At 33.0% G+C, this 20757-nt stretch overlaps 1 protein-coding gene across 14 annotated transcripts in view; it reads right to left on the reverse strand.

Moving 5' to 3' along the window:
* DCAF6 (DDB1 and CUL4 associated factor 6) overlaps positions 1-20757 on the reverse strand; it is a 179441-nt gene that overhangs the window by 41116 nt on the left and 117568 nt on the right. For 10 of the 14 annotated variants that reach the window (XM_043449924.1, XM_043449893.1, XM_043449875.1 and 7 more), the window contains 5 exons: positions 19979-20038; positions 6875-6992; positions 2159-2274; positions 875-958; positions 324-651 (listed from right to left, as the gene is read on the reverse strand). In XM_043449924.1, coding sequence (XP_043305859.1) covers positions 324-651; positions 875-958; positions 2159-2274; positions 6875-6992; positions 19979-20038 — 706 coding nt within the window. The remainder of the gene's footprint in view (positions 1-323; positions 652-874; positions 959-2158; positions 2275-6874; positions 6993-19978; positions 20039-20757) is intronic. The other 4 variants (XM_043449957.1, XM_043449940.1, XM_043449933.1 and 1 more) reach the window with 1 other exon arrangement.

A 20757-nucleotide genomic window follows, 5' to 3' on the forward strand; every position in this document is an offset into this window, starting at 1 on the left:
AAGATAACCCTAACTCAGTAAATAACCTATTGGTCATTCTCAATATTCCTTCCTCTGAATCTATAAACTGAAGACCAAGCCTTTGTGCTGAAGATAAACAGCAATTCTTTGTATCTTCTTTATATTCTTTTGCTCAAAGAATGCAATATGTAATATGTGAAATTACTTATAGTTTACAAAATTCTATGAGTTTATATGACTGAGACACACTTAGAGGAAGTAACTGTCAAAAATGGAGAGACTCTTTTACATGACTTCAAGCAAAGAAATAAAGCCTTGTGAATTATATTTTTGTAGTTCATGTTAATTAAAAATTTACCAACCTGTCACCAGGTCCTGCTCGATACCTTGCACCTGGGATCAGGACTGGGTCGTCGTCACTATCATCTGTGTCCTGGAGAGCAGAGTCCCTGGTCAACGTTTCCTCACGGGCCGGAGGCCCAGTGGCTTCTGTTTGTGATTGAGGCTCAGGGTTGCTGGTACTATGTCTGGAAGCACTTGTAGTGCTAGTTTGATCTGAAGTTCCTGGTTCTTTGCCTTTTTCAGACAAAGTGGATTCTTCTGCAACCCCACAAGGGCTATCAAGATTGAAGTCATTTCTTTCTCCTGAGCCAGAATCCAATGACTCAGAAGTAAACTTATCTGATTGTGCTGTCAGAAAATAAAGTAGTAATAACTGGTCATGTCAGCAACACTAATTATTTAATCTAACTTCAGACATTTTCTCATATAAATCTAATTCCCCTACATGAAGAACAAAATTCCACAATACATCTATTTAGAAATGGTCTCTAACTCTGGACAGACTAACACAAATTAAGGCTTCCTGTTTTCCTATATAAAGGAATTATCTAAGGAGAACAAAACAGCTCACCTGTATCTATATAGTTTTGAACTGTGCTTTCTGGAGAGGTACCTTCCTGAAGTGTCACATCCTCTGATGATTCTTCAGGAGCTTCTGGGAATTAAACCAAATTATCATTAAATCCTAACTTTTTTTTTTTAGAAAAATAAACAACAATTTAATTAATATTCTAGGTTTCCTATACACAAGTAGCTCTTAACCCTTTTAGGGTCATATATATTTCTGACACTCAGATAAAAACTCCCCCAGAGTATAATACAAATACTATCTTTGTACCCACAAAATTATAAAATACTATCAGGAACAGATGTGGGTATTTGCTATTTGTCTATCAGTTCTGCCCGCTGGCTCTTCCCAAAGTCTATGCATGGACCTTCATGAACTCTATGTGAAAAATCCTGCTTGAGATTATTCCTCCCAACTGACATTCCTCAATTTTGATTTTATTTCCCCCCTAAATGTCGAAGAATATTAACTTAAAAACTGAGTATTTTTCTTCCTTTTGTCATATACTTGGTCTAATTTGAACTATGACGAGCAAAGAGTAAAGTTAGCCCCACCATAAATTCTATTTGGCTACTGAAAATATTTATTTCTGGGATTTAATTCTAAAGACCTATGAAGGATTAGGTTTTTTTGTTCCTAATTGGACATTTGCTTGCTAGACAGTCATCTTATATGTATTTTATTCTTGTAAGCTCTGTTATGCTGAAGTATGTATTCATTTAATGAAAAACAATTCATGAATTCATTTATCAAATATGTACTGAAAATCTACTGTGTTCTAAGGCTGTACTAACCCCTAAATTTTATATGATGATCACATAAAAATATTCCAGGAAAGGGTTCTAAAAACATTCTCCAAATGGCTCTTCTTATATGAAACAGGATTCATTCATAACCTGTTTAGATTTTATTCTTTTTTCTTTTCCTCCATAAACAACCTATATAATTTGAAAAAATCAAGATAGATACTCTGGCTTTCACTGCTAGGTATAAAAATGGTAAAGATAACTCAAACCAACATTTATATCTAATATATTGTCCGTATGATGACCATCTATCCTGGCCACTGTGCCCACAGAGGGGAACTATGCTTCCCTGTGATGCCTCATCTTAAATGCTTAAGGTCCCTATCTTTTGCATTTGCTATTGATAATGCATCAACAGCAGTAAGTGGACTACTGAGGCAAAAGTGAAAAAACAAAACTGTAGCACTGATGTATCAGAAAAATAGGTAAACAAACATCCAACATCGGGTTTTGTCAGGACAAAAGCAAAATATCACCTTACTTGCTTCATTCTCTCCTTCTGATGGTTGCACTGGGCTCTGTGGGGCCAAGGATTCCTCCTGATCCTCAGATTTGCAGTGGCTCCCATTTCCTCTGGAACTTGAGGCAGTACTGCTCCTACAATCAAGACAAGCTATTTCACCAAGAAGTTAATAACTGTCAACTTTTAGGATAATTTCTGTAATTTACAACTAGAGAAGCTGATCAAAAAACTCAGACTATAATATTTTACAACTAGAGAAGTTGATAAAAAAAATTCAGGATACAAATAAAACACAAGATTTATATTAGCAGTACTTGTGAAACATCACTTAAAAAAAAATCAAGGTGATAATTCTAATCCACTTTTAATGTTAAAAAGAGATTAAAAAATATAAATTCTTCACTGACTGATGCTCCTACGATCTGGTATATATATATATATATACAAGTCTCTCTATTGAATTTTAACTTAATCACATAATCTCTCTTCTTGTCCTCACTACAGATGTTTCACCATATTAAAATTCTTACTGATTTTACAAACTTTGATCATATACCCTTTTAGACTTTGTTGTTCTAGGCTACTTTTAAATTGATACTTGAAAAGAGGCCTGGAAGTTCCTTTGGTCTTTGAATTGCCCTTTGTAGATCACTGCCAGTTCTAGATTGCTGTTCAAATACGGAAAGTGATCGACACCATAGTTTTGTAGAAGGAGAGAATGATGTTTTCTATTTTAGTTTTAATACCTACCTGATGATAACCATAATCCTGTTAGAATTTTTGGCTAGAGCAGAACACCATACCAAGTTAAATAAATAATTTTCAATGAACATTCTGTGACAAATCATGATATATGTATAAGAAGGGGATTGAGTGGGAAAGAAAATAGAAGAAAATGTATAACAATCTTATTAAGGTTAAAATTAAATTCAGAAAAATGGAACAATTTCTTAAATTTAGTAAAGATGTGAACAAGAAAAAACTGAATGGCTACAACAACTTAAAAAACATTAATCACAGACAAATAGCAGTGACTCAATACACATGCAAATTATCATGGAATGCTTGTCAAAATTTTCAAAAAGCTTTTTTTGGCTAATTACAGAAGTCAATTTAATTTTTTAAAAATAGCATCCACATATAATGTATTTTTAAGAAAAATGCATATCTACATGGGTATATAGACAGAGGAAAATATCAGAAAGGCTATTTATCAGAAAAATATCAGAAAGATGACACCAATGTTAACTGTCATCTCAGTTGGGTTACTGTAATTTTTTTTTAACTTTTCTTTAGATTCTTATTTCTTTTGCAATGAGCACGTATTTCTTTTTAACCAAGAAGTAATGTACAGCAATTCTGATAAAGATAAGCCAATGTGATATATAAATTTTTTCCCCCCATTGAGAAAGCTATGATGCAGGGTTAAATAGAATGCCCAGTGTAGAACAGTTATGATAGGGCACTGATGTAGGAATACAGAGCCATTAGTGGAAAAACAAGTAATCAAGTAAATACATTTAGCATGTGTGAATATGGTATTTTAAAATCATAGATAAATGACTAACTAGATTGTTCAATAAAAGGTACTGGGATAAAGGAAAAGCCATGTGGAAAAATTGAACTATAAGCCCTATATCATACTTTATGGTAAAATAAACTATAAAAAGATTATACATATTTTTCATATAAAAGCACAGAACTATAAAAGGAAATAAAGAAGAAATCTTCCCCTAATTCTGAGAACGACAAGGAGCATTAATTAGCTCACAGGCTGAAACCATAAAGTGAAACTACTGTAAGCAAACTTAAAGACAAACAATAAACTGGGAAAAATATCTGCAACAAATGAAGGACAAATGATATTATCCTCACTTAATTCTATATAGCTCTTATAAGTCAGTAAGAAAAACATAAACACCACAGTAAAAAACTGGGCAAAGGATTTGAAAGGCAATTTATAAAAGATGACAACTGTAGCTATCAATTATATAAAGCTTATCATGTGCCAGTCAACAAACTAAGCACTATGTACTTTTTCGGCATGGTCTCATTAAATCTTCCCAAAATCCCTGAGGAAGGTTGTATTAAATATTCCCATTTTCAGATGAAAAAACTGGTATTTACAGAGGTCCAACAGCTAGTCATGTTCAGAGTCCCAACTCTCTGTCTGTGTGCTCTATTGCCTTCCTGTCATCAAAGAAACTAAAATAAAAGCAAGACACCATACTAGCACAGATGAAAAAGACTGCAGTTTTTAAATCTTTTTTACAATGAATACAGAATATTTTTATAACCAGAAAAAAAGGCTAACTACTTTTTTGATAAAGAAATAAGAAACTAGTGAATAAGAGAATATAATTCAGGTTAGTTTTCAAAGAAGAAAAAGCACCATTCAAAAGAAGAGTGGGACTAAAGATGTTTGGTTAAAATATGCTCTGATGAGATTCTTCATAAGAAATCAGTCCCTTCTGTACAGAAACATAAGAAAAGACTTAAGAATAAATATGATAATCTTTTGTGGTCTTAAATTATGTACTAAGAAAAAGAGCCATGGATATCATGGTTTTTAAAAGCTGAGGTCAAACAGTAGAGATCATAAAGAAATTCTATTGACCATGCCTTCAAATATACATCTAGAATCCAATCTCCTTACTACCTCCACTGCTCCCATCCTGGTCCAAGACACCACCTCAGCCTAGATGCTGCAGTCCATGGGGTCGTAAAGAGCCGGCCACAACTAAGTGACTGAACAAGACCTCTCACCTTGCTTACTGCCAAAGCCTTTTAACTGATCATCCAGTTTCTACCGAAGGCCTATTCTCTACACAGCAACCAGAGATATCCTTTTTCCTTTTAAGACCCTTCTCACCTCCCTGGCTGACTTTATCTATTACTACCCTCTCCTTTGGTCACTCCACTCTAGCTACACTGTTGTTTTTCCTTTGAAGATCTTTGAGCACACTGAGACTGCTCCTACTTCAGTAACACTGTACTAGCTTTCTCTCTGCATAGAACGCTCTTCTCCCAGATATGCATGCTCACTCCTCCTTACCCTTGAAACTGCCCAAATGTCATCTTCTCAATGATGCCTACCCCTTCCGGGGATTTTCCAATAATCTTTACCTGCTCTATTTTCTTCCATAGCACTTAGTACCACTTAATAGGCTTTTGCTATACAATTCATTTATTTATTATGTTTATTATCTGCCTCCCATACCTAGACAGTAAGCTTAAATAGGGCAGGGATTTTTTTGGTCTATTTTTTTCATCAGTGTATTACCAAAATCTAGAGCAGTCTTTGAAACACAGAAGGTATTCAATAATAATATATGAAAATTCTATTTAATCAAAGATTTTAATATAAAAAAACACACAGAAACACAAATGGAAACCTGTAAATTAGAATAAATATCATATATCAACATATAATTAATTATATATTAATAAACAATATATAACTATATTATATATCATTTATATACAACATATTATATATTATACTAACATATAATATATAATAATGTACAATTTAATATATCAATTATCTAGAATAATTAATATATTGGTTATTAAATGATTAACATAACCACCATATATTAATCACATATGATCATATTAATATATAATTAATTATATTAAGAAAGATTGTATTGCCTATATATTAATTTATATAATAACAGTAATAAATTTAAATACAATATTTTGGATGCTGTCTCTCATGCAAAAGGCAATGAGACAGTGGCAAAGAATTTAGGAAGTTCACATAACTAATTTTTTAAATATCATATTTAATTAGATTAATGAACAATAAACATAATCAGAAATGCCATCAAAAAGAATCTATACAACCACTGAAGTTCAAACTCACTAATAATAACCTAAATAAAAATTATTTAAAAATCAAATACATAAGTTATAAATAAATGAATATACTGATATTGAATACTGGCCTGGAGACAGCAAAACATGTACTTTCATATGCTGTTGGGAGAAATGTAATGACAGATGATCCTTTTGAAAATAATTTTTCAATATCTTTTAATTTAGATAGTTTTATTTCTGGAAAAAAATACCCCAAATAATCATCTTAAAAGTAGAAACAAAGCTTGTAAACAAAGATATTCATAGTCTTATTTGGTAAAAATAAGTAACTTCACTGCCTAACTAAAAGGAAATGGATAAGTAAAGCTATGGTACATCCTTTTGGTGGATTCTATTAGCTGACAAAATAATATTTATGAAAACTAAGGAGTAACATGTAAATATTTACTATAAAGTTAACTCAAATAAATGTAGGGAAGAATTAAATATATTCAGTATCATTAAAATAATGTCAAAGCAAAAATATATATGTATATATACATAAACACACATTTTTACATAGGACCAAGCCTGCAAAAAGCTCCAAAATGTTAGGCTTATTAATTTTTGCACTATTAGTATACTGATGATTGATCTTCTTTTGCATTTTCTATCAGAGAAATATCCCAGGACCAGCAATATCAGTATCACTTGGGAAGTTTTTAGAAATGCAAATTCTCTGACTCCACCTCAAACTCTGATAGTGGGGTCTAGTGATCTGTGTTTTAAGAAGCTCTCCAAGTGATCCTGAAGCGCGCTAAAGTATGAGAACCAATACATTATTACAAAACAAAGATGAACTGTTAAAAATAATATCTAATAAAATCCTACAAAATGGCTAAGAACATCTTTACAAAAATATTAACTTACCATTCATCTGTAAAGTTCAGTTTTATTGTGCTTGTAGTTGTTCCTTCTGTGCTGTAGTGCAAACTTAAAACTGGTTCACCTGTCCCTGGTTTGGGGCTCAGCTTTTCATTATTGTTATCTGAAAATTGTGTTTAAAACATTTGAAAAAAGTCTCTGAAATCAATAAAAAGATGACATTTCCTAAAATTTCTAAAACTTAAATTAGGCTGTCCTTGTCATAACTTTTTCTCACATCTGTTATGGTTCTCACTTAAAGTTCAAAAGCAAGTGTTATAGAAATACTCTATATTTCAAAGTGGCATTGAATCAAATCCTAGCTTTGCAACATGACTCCCTTTGATTCAGATGAAAATCACACACATTTGAGAACCATATTTAGTTGTTAGGGAATCAAAGAACATTAACATGAAATGACATACTTTATAAACTGGTATTTTTATTTAATGGAATTCTCAGGACTTATTTTCTTCAGTTGCTAAAGCACTAAGAATAATTATCATTGGCTCCTTCAGAAATTCTGAGAAGTAAGATGCAAGGGCTCCAAAAGAAGCTGTTTAGTAAAAACTTTGTTGCAATTAACTGCTATCAAATTCTTTCTGTTCTTCCAAATTCACAGACTTACAATCTAGGGAGGGATTATAGCCTGTACTCTATTGGGAAAGAGGGGGGAGAAAAATCTAGTTATTTTCTAAAACTCTGTTATAAGATCATACCTTTTGGTATATTCCATTCTCCCCTCCTGACTAATCTTGAAAGAAATGTGTTTTCTAAATTATGGGGAGGCAACTCCATCTTAAGATTCCATAGATGATACTCATAATACATGTCTATCTCAACATATAAAATTTTTATAAAATGGTAAATAAAAATTAAGAAACTCAGAAATTAATACAAATCACTTTAAAGTCACCTCTTCTTTCCTCTACAAAAGGAGTACTCAGATATTCAAAGACAAATTTGAACAGGGCTTTATAAATTTTTCATTTTATGATGAATAACAGCTTGGAGGAACATTAAAATGTATAGAGAATAAAAACTGCTATATAATCAAACATGTAATATTTCTGCCAGTTCCTTGCAGAAAGAAAACTCATCTGTAACATAATTATTTTCTGGATACTATTTCGAGCACTTGATATAGTACTTGATGGTACTAAAAAGAAGCTTTCTGTCATGAAAACAGTATCAATGAAATCAAAATTACTCAAGATTTTTGGTTATGGGGCCCACTTTTTATTGCAATAAAGAACTTTTATCTTTCTGTATTTCTTTTGAACATGCTAGAGCACTTACTAAAAGAGAACCTGACAGAAACTCTGCTCTAGCTCTTATCCTGTAAGAGGACAATTAACAGGACTTAAGAATACAGAATAGTAGCAGAAAGGAAAAAGGATTCTCTCCAAGAGAGGAGAAGCCAAGCTGATAAAATTCAGGAGTATCAATTCTTACATCATCACTTCTAACTCATGTGACATCCTCTCCTATAATATTAATTGCTTTTTGAAAGTAAAAGTATGAATCAAGTTATAAAGCTGGCCTACCAAACGGTATTCATTCTGTTTCTGTACTACTTCTGTTGACTATGTCCTTGATATAAACAGCTGCTGAGAAAAAAAAATTAACCATCCATTACAACTTTCAAAGATACGATAATTCAATGTTTTAGAGGAGGTATTTTACCATATGGCTCTCTTATAAAATAACCAAATTAACCTATCTTGAGCTTATGTAAAATTATCAAGAACAGGACTTTTTTTTGGTCCACACCATGAGGCTTGCAGGATCTTAGTTCCCTGACCAGGGACTGTGCACTCTTGGCAGTGAAAGACAGAGTCCTAACCACTGGACAACCAGGGATTTCCAAATGACACTTTTAAAGCATCTGTCCTATCCTTGAAAACCTTTGAAATATTTGTTGTTAGTCATCTGTCCACATACAGTTTTCCCTTATTCTTTAGTTATGTTGCTGAAATTTCTGTTCCACTAACGCCAAAACCACAGTCATTCTTAAGAAATGGAACTGGTGATGACAGCCAAAAAGCTGAATGATAAGATTAACAGGTTAGTTAAGAGGTAGAGTTGGGGCTATTTTTTTTCATTATCTCTCAAAAATTGTATAAACTGCTTTGCCATTATTTTTCTTTTAAAGTAAAGAAGGAATGGGGGGAGAAAAGCAGGTGTGAGAGAACTGTAGGACTGAATTTCTTAAGCCTACTTTGGTTAATAGGAGCATAAGTTTTAAGAAGACATTTAACATCTGAAATTAACACAACACTGTAAATTCAACTATGCTACAATAAAAAAAAAATTTTTTTTAAAAAGCTATTTACTGATTCATGTTGATGTTTGGTAGAAACCAATGCAATACCGTAAAGAAATTATACTTCAATTAAAAAAAGTTTAAAAAAAGAAGCCATTTAAATGTTTTACCAAAACTTCCTTTTTGAGTAAAATTAGAGGCAGCTATAGATATCTGCATGCTAAGACTAAAGGAATTTAGTAGACAAAGAGCTAGCTGTTGAGAGGTCAAAGTGGTGTAGAAAACATCTACCAACCTCCAAAAGCAAGAAGCATCCTTAAGATGATCAGTGTGAATTAACACTTTCTTCCGAGGTTACCTATTACCAAGTTATTATTTAATCTCTCTGGAATATAACCCACACATTATAAAAATTCATGCAAAGCACAGTAGTACTCATTTAATTTACAAAATGACTACAGTTGACAGAATTTGTTCATTTACACTGTCAATGAAGTCATCAGCCTGGAGTGAAATGGGCCCATCACTGTATCTCTGTTAGTTAGAAATATGTCAGACCACCCCTTGCCCCATCTAGTTCTCTCTTTGCACCATTAAATATAAATAATATCTCAGGCAGAAACAACGCACAGCACAGAACCGGTTTCGTCAACTGAAGCACTGATGCAAGTATAAATCTGAAGTTTAAAAATTTATTTCCTAGTCTTGTTCATTCTACTCTTCCTAATTTAATACTCCTCTTCTTGACTGTATACAATCTATCAGATTGAATTTTCTCAGAAATGTAGATAAATAAATAGTTTCTAATAAAGTGCAAATTTTAAGCTAAAAATATCTGTAAAAATCTAAAGAACCAAGAAACTAAATTTATTTTATTATTACCTTATTTGAAAAAATACTTGTAACCATTTTAATTTTCAGTAACTTGCTCTGTGTGTTAGGATCTGGATCAGCAAATACATCCTAAAAACTGCATTATTCAAATGCTTACTTAGAAATATATTACTGAAATATTTTTCTTAAAAGGTAGAGATTTTAATTTAGGAGGAGTCTTGGGGTTGAGAACTTAATCAAACCCAATGACTACATAGAATGCACCATCATGACAGTAACTAAAGTTTGTTGAACATTACTATGTCCCAGGATATGTATAACCTTTGTAGCACATACTTTTATCTCCATTTTATAGATGATGAAACTGATAATATTGTAGTAGATTCTTTTTCTCTAAGTTTCTTTCTATATGAAGTTCTTACTATACTATCTTGGAAATACTTCAAATACTAAGTAGAAAATAAGATTCCTTCAATACATATTTTAATTGAGAAATATAAATTGTTGGTATTATTTCTCAGAAATGATATATAATCCATATTAGAAACTTGGACAAAGTTCTGGTAATGCAAACTGTCACTCTGGCATCAGACTACTGGAAAACTACACTGTATCTTTTCCAGGGCACCAAGAGATTAAACTGTGAATAGAACTGTGGTGCGCTCAGCACAAGGACAGTGTGAGGGAAAAAAATCACTTTAAATTTAATCAGCCCTGCTAAGGTGGCCACACACATTGCTTTGAGTTCAACCATTAAGAACAACAGGTGACGTTAGTAGCTTACAGTGATCTGTATCCAGGCAAACTACCACCCATTCAAACACATGCTTCAGAAGCACAGTCATAACAACATAAAAATCAAGACAATATACTGTAAAAGACTTCATTTTTTGGAGTTAGAAGTGAACAGTCAGTAACAGGAGATTCTGGAAAGCAAATTTGAAAGAAAAGATCCTTTCCAGAAAGAGCCCTTTTCAGATTGACGCACTGGCTCAGAAAAAAAATTATAGAATAGGCTGGAATATAATTTGAAAGGAACTTCTTTGACCTTTACTTAATTAGGGAGCTTCCAAGCCTTTCACAGTAATAACCACAAATAAACTTTTTTTGTTGTTGTTTAATACACATGTTTTAAGTCTATGCATTTTGACTATGAAATGATCATTTGTGGCTCTAAAAAAAATGCTCAAAGTAGATAACAAAATATGCTATCTTGGTAACTAGGTTTGTATATCATCTAAATATTGATATGGATGTTTGGTCTTTTAGCTAGGATGTCCCTGGAGACCTATCCTATGTATAAATTTAAACAAAGTTATCAAAATGATGATAATTAAGTAGAATATCGCCACAATAATTAGTTCAGAACCACTATGCCCAACATTTTCTCTGCTGCTAGGTCACTATTCTAACTGTACAATCATCCATTAATCAAGTATAGTAGTTGAGATAAGCTATGGATCATGTAGAAATAATCTATTCTTTGCCGCAGGGATTTTCTATTACACAAAGAACTTGTCAATATTTCCCCTTTTGTTATGACCAATGTTTAAAATAAAAATTAATTTATAAGGAAACAAAATGTATGATGAAATCCTCTGAAAAAATATTGACAGATCAATAATGAAGCTCAACTATCTTCACAAATTTTGTACCCCCAACTTGCCTGGCATACATAGAAAAGGCAAACATCTCAAGTATAATTTCTAGGCCAAAGTAAAATTTCCATTTTTATATGTCAGGAACCTATAACTTTTCTGCATAACTCAAGACTACTGGATATCCAAGTCTTCCAATCATTTGTATAAGAAGGCATATTCTGATTCAAAGTGGAGAAACTGTTTCTAGGAGTAGATTCTAAACAGAGGACTCCTACCCACTACACAGATGACTGTGAGGCAAGGCTCTTATTCTGAAACTCGGTGTTCCCACTAGTGTAATCTGACTCTATACAGAAATGAACTATTTTATGAAAGCCAAAAACAAAGCACAACTTTAACACTAATATTTACTAGGAGATCTCTCCTATATAATCTTTTGGAAATAATATTCTAGTCAAATTTTACTCCTGACGATCAAAATCCACCTGTATATCAATAACAATCATTTTAATCCAATATACTTTTTTCATGACATAACACAAAAACGTGAATTAACTTAAAACACGGGGTTGGGACACACACAGAATCAGCCTGTGCCTGGCTCCTTTTTCCCTCTGATATTTAAAATTTACGGACTGAAATACAGTTGTTGTTTTATTTATGCTTCATAGGCTTTCTTTCCCTGTACTTCAGAACTGTTAGTCTTATACCCCTCTGTTCATAAAGTCGTCTATTCCTATTTCACTTTCAGTTTGGAGGGAGAACAGATAGTAGGAAATTAAGTAAAAATGTATACCCCATGTGGCACATAAACCCTACCAAAATTCTCATCCAGTGTTTTTCTTTTCATGACTCTTTCCTCAGCTATACTCTATTTAAAAAAAACTCAAATCTGTCTGTCACTCTGATTGATCAGATTACCTAGCATGGTAAAATGTGACTTCCAGATGAAAATGAAAATGAACAGCTTAGAAGAACTCTATCACCACTTTCCCCTCCAGCTACTATTCTCCTTGCTTATTGTTTTGAAGTACTTTTATTTTTCATCTCCATGTTTTGTCCTAAATCTGCCCTATATCATTCCAGTGAAACTGCTCTCACTAATGAGACTGACCACCTCTGAACTTACTAATCTGGTGGGAGAATTTCTAGAACTCACCTACACTTGACCTCTCAGCAGCAGACGACTCTCCTGCATTTGAAAACTCTCCTCTCCCCGTCTCATGCTCTATGATGCTTTCCCTATTACCTCTCAGTGTGGTCGTCGCTTCTCCATCCCCTTTATCAGCTCTCCTCTAGCAAAACAATTAATTCTGGAATTTTTTCTGATTTTTTCTGAGCTGTTTTAGACTTCTCACGTTTTACTTTCATCTTAGATGATTTCACCTATTGTCATTTATTATCTACATGCAATACATACTTCAATTATCATCTACATGCATAAAGTTTTGATTTACTTCTCCAGCTCTGCCATCTTTGCTAAACTCCATAACCATACAATCAATTGCTCAACAGATTTTTTTACTTTGATGCCTCACACAGATTAGTCAAATTAAGCATATTCAAAACTAAGCTTGTGATCTCCACCTCCGTCTACACATCCTCTTCCATATATTCTTCCTTTTCCAGGGTTACCTATTTTAGGAAGTAGACGCTCATTTAATTATACTCAGTCAAAACCTGGGAGTTATCCTTGGAGTGCTAGAAATGTCACCTAATCTCTATTATTATCTTGCCCAAACCATCACAAATAAATGTATAATCTAAGTCAAAAACACTGCATTTACTGTATAAAAGCATGTTTAAGACACAGCCTCACCCTGCTCCCTCCAAACAGGTTTTCACTGCTAAACCACCCCCCAAATAGAAATTCTGGAGTTGTTACTGCAGTTTATACTCTGGACTCCTCTTCAATTATTTGCCACATTCATCAAATCCTATATACTCCCATTCTAAATATTTCTTGACCCTCTTCACATTTCCACCTTATTTCTATCATCAGGTCAAAATCCTTACTGGAGATAAGAATTTTAAAGAGAACCTCCTAAGTGATTTAGTCTCTAGTCAATTCTTCATATTCTATTCAGAACAAACAAGATCAGGCCATATGTCCCATTTTAAATTCTTCACCAACTTCCTATTGCTCTTAAGATCTAAAACCCTAAAAAGTTCAAAAGGTCCTTCTCAATATGGACTCTACCTATCTCTTGAAGCCACAGCACACCCCAGCCATACTGGGATTCTTCTAGTCATTCTAATGTGATTCTCTCAGAGCCTCTGCACATGCTATTAATATCCATTATCCCCTTTACTCCTTCTCCTTGACCTAACTTACTCACATAATCATCTTTCAGATTGCAACTAAAATGCCTCATCCTCAGGAATACCTTATTTGAGACCGTGCCAGAAGAAACAAAGACTCAGTCATATGTTCCCCACTAAACCTTGTTTCCTCTTTTAAAATTCTTATGACACTTGTATTTATTTTCCACATCATCTGTCTTTATTGTTAGATGAGGCAAAGGGTAGTGGTTACGATCAAAGACACTGGAACCAGACTGCTTTAATTTGAATCACATTCCTAACACATGTGACTTTAGACAAGTTTCTTAACCTCTCTTTACCTCAGTTTCCTTATCTGAAAATGGAGATAATAATGATACCTGCTGTATAAGACTGTGATGAGGATTAAGTAAATAAACATATAAAAGTTGCTCAGAGTAAAGTTTGACACACACAAAAAATGCAATATAAGTGTCTATGTTATTATTATGGTTAGTAACTATATTATTATTATTACTATTACTAATCAACTCTTATGTTCCAAGCACAGGGAGCATTAGCTTTATTATTTGTGCATCCTGCTGCCAGGCCTAGTATTTGCCACAAGATAATAGGCATTTAATATGAGTTGAATTAATGAAATAGATATGCAGATATGACTCTACTACTTATTTCACTTGTCTTTACATATCTCTTGGAGTCTTGGCTTCTACATCAGTAAAATGAGGATCCTATCACCTCATTAAACTGCAACAAATGGGATAGTAGATACACACAGTGCCAGTTACATACTTAAAGCTCAATGAGAGCTATTTTTATCATAGACAATTCTGAATTAGAAAACAATTTAACTAAAAACGTAGACACTGATTGGGTAGCAAGAGGTGGAACAAGTGAGCACAGGCAAATGAACTATCTTACCTCCTTTTCCCCAACTTCCAAAAAATGAAATATATCACTAATTGTTAGAATCTAAACTAGTAGTTGGGGAAAAGGAGATGACCTACTTCATTCTAAGCAAATAAGTGATAACTAGTTTTAGAGAATACAAAAAAAAAAACTAAATGAAATATGATTTCACTAACTTTTTTCTTCTAGAATTTACATACAGTATACACAAATATTTTCCAGTGTGAATATTGAACTTAATTTCCCAACTAATACAGCAGACTTCAATCATTAGATATTTAATAAAAATTAAAGTTGTCAAAGTACATTTAAAATATCACTTGATGTAATACTGTCAAAATGACATTATTAAACTTTCAACTTGGTGACAGTATATAATCTTGAGGGAATAATACTTACTTAACACAAGACACATTCAGTTTTTCCATTCCCACTCTACCCTAGTAGAATTAGTAAAATCTGTTTTACTGGTTTCTGACCATCCACAAGTCTTTCTGTAAGTAAACATTTCGTTAATGTCAAAAGAAGTCTGCTTATCAAATAATGGACAATTAGTATTTATGTTTCTAATACCCAAATTAGCATTTTTATTTCTTTAAATCTAGAATAGAAAATGAGTGTCTGACATATGTGTAATTGCCTACAGGTGTAAGTTTCAAACTTTATGGCATTATCAACTTCCACTTAATGATTATCACTGTAATGAATATAAAGCAACTTACTACAGTCATGGCCATAATTTAAAACTCAGGCAAAATTATTTCCTTATACCCTCTCAAAAATTAAATGTTAAGATTATATGTTTCTTTTGTTATTGTTGTTATTGTTACTAAAAGAAGGGGGAATTTCTGGCCTAAATATTTTTAACAGGAAAAATTTGCTAGTTTTATTAAGAGGCAAGAGCAGTACATGTCAGAAGAGGCTTTTTCCCCTTATGGTAAGTATAAGAGAGATATAAATAAAAGGAAAATCAAAACTACTCACTAGAATATATTATTCAAACTAAATGCGTGACAAATGTAACTGGAGATAAGAATTTTAAAGAGAACCTCCTAAGTGATTTAGTCTCTATAGTCAATTCTTCATATTCTATTCAGAACAAACAAGATCAGGCCATATGTCCCATTTTAAATTCTTCACCAACTTCCTATTGCTCTTAAGATCTAAAACCCTAAAAAGTTCAAAAGGTCCTTCTCAATATGGACCCTACCTATCTCTTGAAGCCACAGCACACCCCAGCCATACTGGGATTCTTCTAGTCATTCTAATGTGATTCTCTCAGAGCCTCTGCACATGCTATTAATATCCATTATCCCCTTTACTCCTTCTCCTTGACCTAACTTACTCACATAATCATCTTTCAGATTGCAACTAAAATGCCTCATCCTCAGGAATACCTTATTCAAATAGTTTCTAATTAGCACAGAAGGGTTGTCAATGTGTGTACACACAGCTCTAAGTTTGGAGAATAGAGCAAAGTACTTTACAACAGGAGAAAAACAACATATATGCTGTACACTTATTTCTTTAAAAAAATATTTTAATAAAACAAAAACTATTGAGGCAACCAGGCAGCTGCATTTATGGTCTTAAGGTTTAAACTAAATATATTAGACTAAGCTTTTTTTAAAAATTCAAAATAAATACATGAAAACACTGATTGGAATCAATCAGTTCAATAATGTATATATAATTATTGAAAGAAAATAAATCTTTGCAGTGAAACATGTCAATTACTATTAAAATTTTTTTATTAGTAACATTTTTATCCTGGTAATCCCTAAATCAAAATAAAGAAAATCTATGAACCCTATGGGAAATTAAGTACCTGGACATCTGGAAGATGAACACTGTCAGGTAAGTATAAAACTGAATTATCAATTTAAAAATGTAATAGTGTCTCTTTAAAAGTAAGAAAAAAGAAATTTAAAATATGCTTAAGACAATTATTATATATTCAGGAAAAAACAATGTACTACTTTTTCCATTCTATAAGGTAAAATGGAGAACCAGGGTCTCATCAAAGATTAAAATAACTTATCTGAGGACATTAATTATTCCCTATACATTCTCTTCTACAAAGATTCTTTACTTTGTAAACATACTCAGTTATACCCTCCCAGACATTACCTTTTCTCTGTCTTTTCATTTGTAATGAAGAGCTTACTGAAAGAGTCGTCTACATAACAATGTCTCCACTTTAAAAAAAAATCTTTCTCCTCCAACCACTACTATCTGGCTTCTGCCTCCACATAGTAACTGCAGTGCCAAAGCACTGCCAAATTCAAGAAAATTTCTCTGTCCTTTTCTTATCTGACAGCCTTACATCACAATGCACTTACTGACCAGTTCCTCCCAGAACTTTACTTTTCCTGTGACTTTGGATGCAGCATTGTTTCTGCCCTATTTCCCAGCTCACTCCTTTTCTGTCTCCTCAGCCAGGTCCTTTTCTCTGCTTGCTCTTTGTAGTGTAGACTTTCCTCTTTTCACTTAATCCTCTCTTCCTAGACCATTTTATCCATTCTCACCATTTCAATGGTTATCTGTAAGTTGACAATTCCTATTTTTATCTCCACCTCAGACTTCTCTGGTGACTTCCAGAAACTATGATATTTCTCCATATGATGTCCAAAGGTAATTCAGACTAAACATATCAAGAAAATCTCCTGTATCTTTTTTCCCCTGTAACTGGCAGTTTCTCCTGAAATCCCTATCTTAGTTGACAGTATTACTCTCTATTGCCCCATCGAGACACCTGGGTTATCATTCTCTCGTTTTTAAAAACTAATCTTTCTCAAAGTCCCATCAATTCTAGCCCTTAAATATTAAAACAAACAAACAAATAGGTCATGTGACCTTTTACATGGTCTTGCCACCTTCAACTTTACTCCCTTCCAATCAACCATCTATAAAGCTGCCAAAATGATCTAACACATAAATCTGGTCATGTTTCTCCCAAGCTAGAATAATTTCTAGGGCATCTCACTGCTTAAACAATTGTTTTATTCACTCATTCAAAAAATATCTACTGTTTAATGACAACAGATATGGTGTTAGGCACTGAGTATACTACAGTGAATGAAAACATTCAGAGAATACAGAGAAAGACAGGTATTAAACAATCCCTAAAATAAAGGTATGATTATAAATTTTGACAAATGTGATGAAGGATAGCAGGTCACAAAGAGATAAAGAGAGGAGAACTACTTCAGATTAGAATATCATACTACTTTTGGAAAAGTAGTATCTAAGTGAGTTTTGATGAGTAGAAGTTGCTGAAGACAAAAACATTTTGGTAAAGACAATAGCATTCACAAGAGATTTAAGAGGAAAATGAGCTTAGAGTGTTAGAAAAACTGAAATAAGGCCGAATTGTCAAGAGCTTAGTGAGTGAGAGAAAGGGCCAGGTGTGTATGGCTCTGCAAGCCAAGGTATGGATTTAGATTGCCTTAAGGGCAAACAGACCTTTTAAAAGTTTTATGCAAGTGGATAATAATATGCTTAGATTTACATTTTTAAAAGTTTACTCTGCCTGGTGATAAGAGAACAGATACAGCCTGAAAGGATGTGAGGAGACCAGTTAAGAGGTTACTGTATTAGTCAAGGTGAGAAAGACAGTAGTGGGAAGTTTCAGTTCACTTTTATAGTAGAAGTTTTCTCTAGGTGATAAAACCCTGTCATGTAGAAGTCCCCAGTACATTAAAAGATGTACCGCTAAACAAAAAGGCATGTAAAACCTCAGGACTTAATTCATTTGGATATGCTGTCATCTGAACATTTCTGCTCAGAGAACTTCTTACCAAGTTACACTGTTGATGGTCTATCATCATGCAGCTTCTGCCAAGCCTACTCAGTATCTGACCTTTTATATAACATCTCCACTCATAACTACAAAGCAAATATGCTTTACATGGCCCAAAAAATACTCCTGATTTCTGCCCCCGAACTAGCTTACCCTAGTTAATGGAATCGTTTACCCAGGCATTGATGGCAAAAATCTGGGAGCTATCCTTTATTCTCATTTCTTTCTGACATATGTCATAATATATATAAATTAATTACCAACATAAATATAATATTCAACATAATTCTATGGAAATTTTTCTGTAAGATTAAATAAAATATGAATTTGGCTATAAACTCTTCAGTAGTATTTACATTCATATAGACTTACCAAAAAAAAGATTATTTGATTAGAGAGCAGTTCTAAACAGTAGTACAATATATTATATATAATATTATAATTGTGTTTTACACTTTAATCATTCTTTACTGTTAATACCTCTACAATAAATGTATAAAGATAAAACATGCATAATTTCTTAGTTCTCAAATTCACTTATGAATTCATTCATTTTCAAGAACAGAAAAACCTATAGCAAATATTTGCCATCTCAGGTCTATAAAGAATAATTTAAGATCAGGTGTACAGAAGGAGTTTTTTAATTTGTTTCAAAATTAGTTTCTGAATAATTCTCCAAGAAGACGGTTAAAATTAGATCTATTTCACACTAAATACGTACTTCAGCAATATTTCATTTCCCCAATGACAAATGAGTCACCCTACATACGTAAACTTTTAGTCAACTAAAGCTTATGGCTTTAGGGCTGAGTTACGTTTTTGAAAAATATTTGTAAAATTTACTTCATCAACCTCTGCTTAAGGCTCCAAAGTAGACTGTACACCTCTCCTACTTCAGAAGGCAAGTGGAAGTGGAAGTTATTTTCCCTTCTGATTGGTGACTTTGGAGCTTATCTCTGCATTGACAATCGTATTTCTTAAAGCTACCTAGAGTTCAACCATCAGATAAGTGAGACATAAGACCAAGTATTATGACAGCAATGTAGTAATGCAGAACATTTTTATGCTCAAATAACTTTTTCAAAAGTAGCCACTAGGTAATATGCTAACCTCACACCTAAGTTCTACACACAATTTTATGACAGCTAGAATTTGTAAAAAAGGATCTTTTTTATATACATATAATACTGTTATAGGAAGAGATTTCAAAGAAATTAGCTTACACAGAAAATAATTTGTATGGGCCAAGGAGGCTCTTTGGGCATAATACCACCTCAGATAATTTAGCCTACAAAATACTGACTATTTAGACCATAATCACAATGAAATGCTATGAAAAAGTGAGAGAGAGCTTGGTTTATGCATTGCAATAAACTATGGATGGATGGGCATAGCGCATCTCCTGTTGCACGCACCCTGTTGCTCGTCAAGTGACATGGATCCAAGCTGTTTGTTAACCACAGAAGAAGGAGAATCTGAAACAAAAATGAGATTTTAACTTAAAAGTAAGCAGCAGAAAACTGCACAGCAATGTCATGATCATCTCTAAGCTTAAGAAACAAATGTATAATGGTGGGGAATAGAAGTAAGTACTGTGGTGTATTTCCCAAGCAGTGAGTAAGCAAGGCCATGTGCTTAAGATATGTTATTCCAGGCAAGCATTTAGCAACTTTGAGAATGAGTTGAGAAAATGTTCTTCTACTTCCATGCATATACTTTTTATCAAATTCATTTAGCACAGGCACAAGGTGCAAGGTAGATAAAATAGAAACAGAGTATCTCCCTCACCAAAAGAAAGACTCCTTGTCTTTCTCAAACCCTCTTTCCAGCTCCTTAAGATGGCTTTATTTTGGATTGGAGGATTCAAAGCATGAAATGAGATGCTCACTACATTTAGCTAGATGTTATCTTGAGTTGAAAAAGGAACTCAAAGACATAAGACAAGGAAAATGGTTTATGAGAAATATTTAATGACATAATTACCATTATAGAAACATAGTAACTTTTAAAAACTCTACGGTATGTGGTACATATTAAAACTGTACTGTGAAGCCTTTGGTTTCTTTAGGTGTCTGGTGAGAAAAGGAAAAGAAAGGCAATGAAAAGGCTTACGGTTTGGGCTTCATGCTTTCTACCTTGGCTTCAAACAGAATGTTTTATTTTTACCCTTTGGATACACTGAGTTTCTATGTAA

The sequence above is a fragment of the Cervus canadensis genome, chromosome 2, assembly GCF_019320065.1.
Source record: "Cervus canadensis isolate Bull #8, Minnesota chromosome 2, ASM1932006v1, whole genome shotgun sequence".
Classification (NCBI taxonomy): Eukaryota; Metazoa; Chordata; class Mammalia; order Artiodactyla; family Cervidae; genus Cervus; species Cervus canadensis.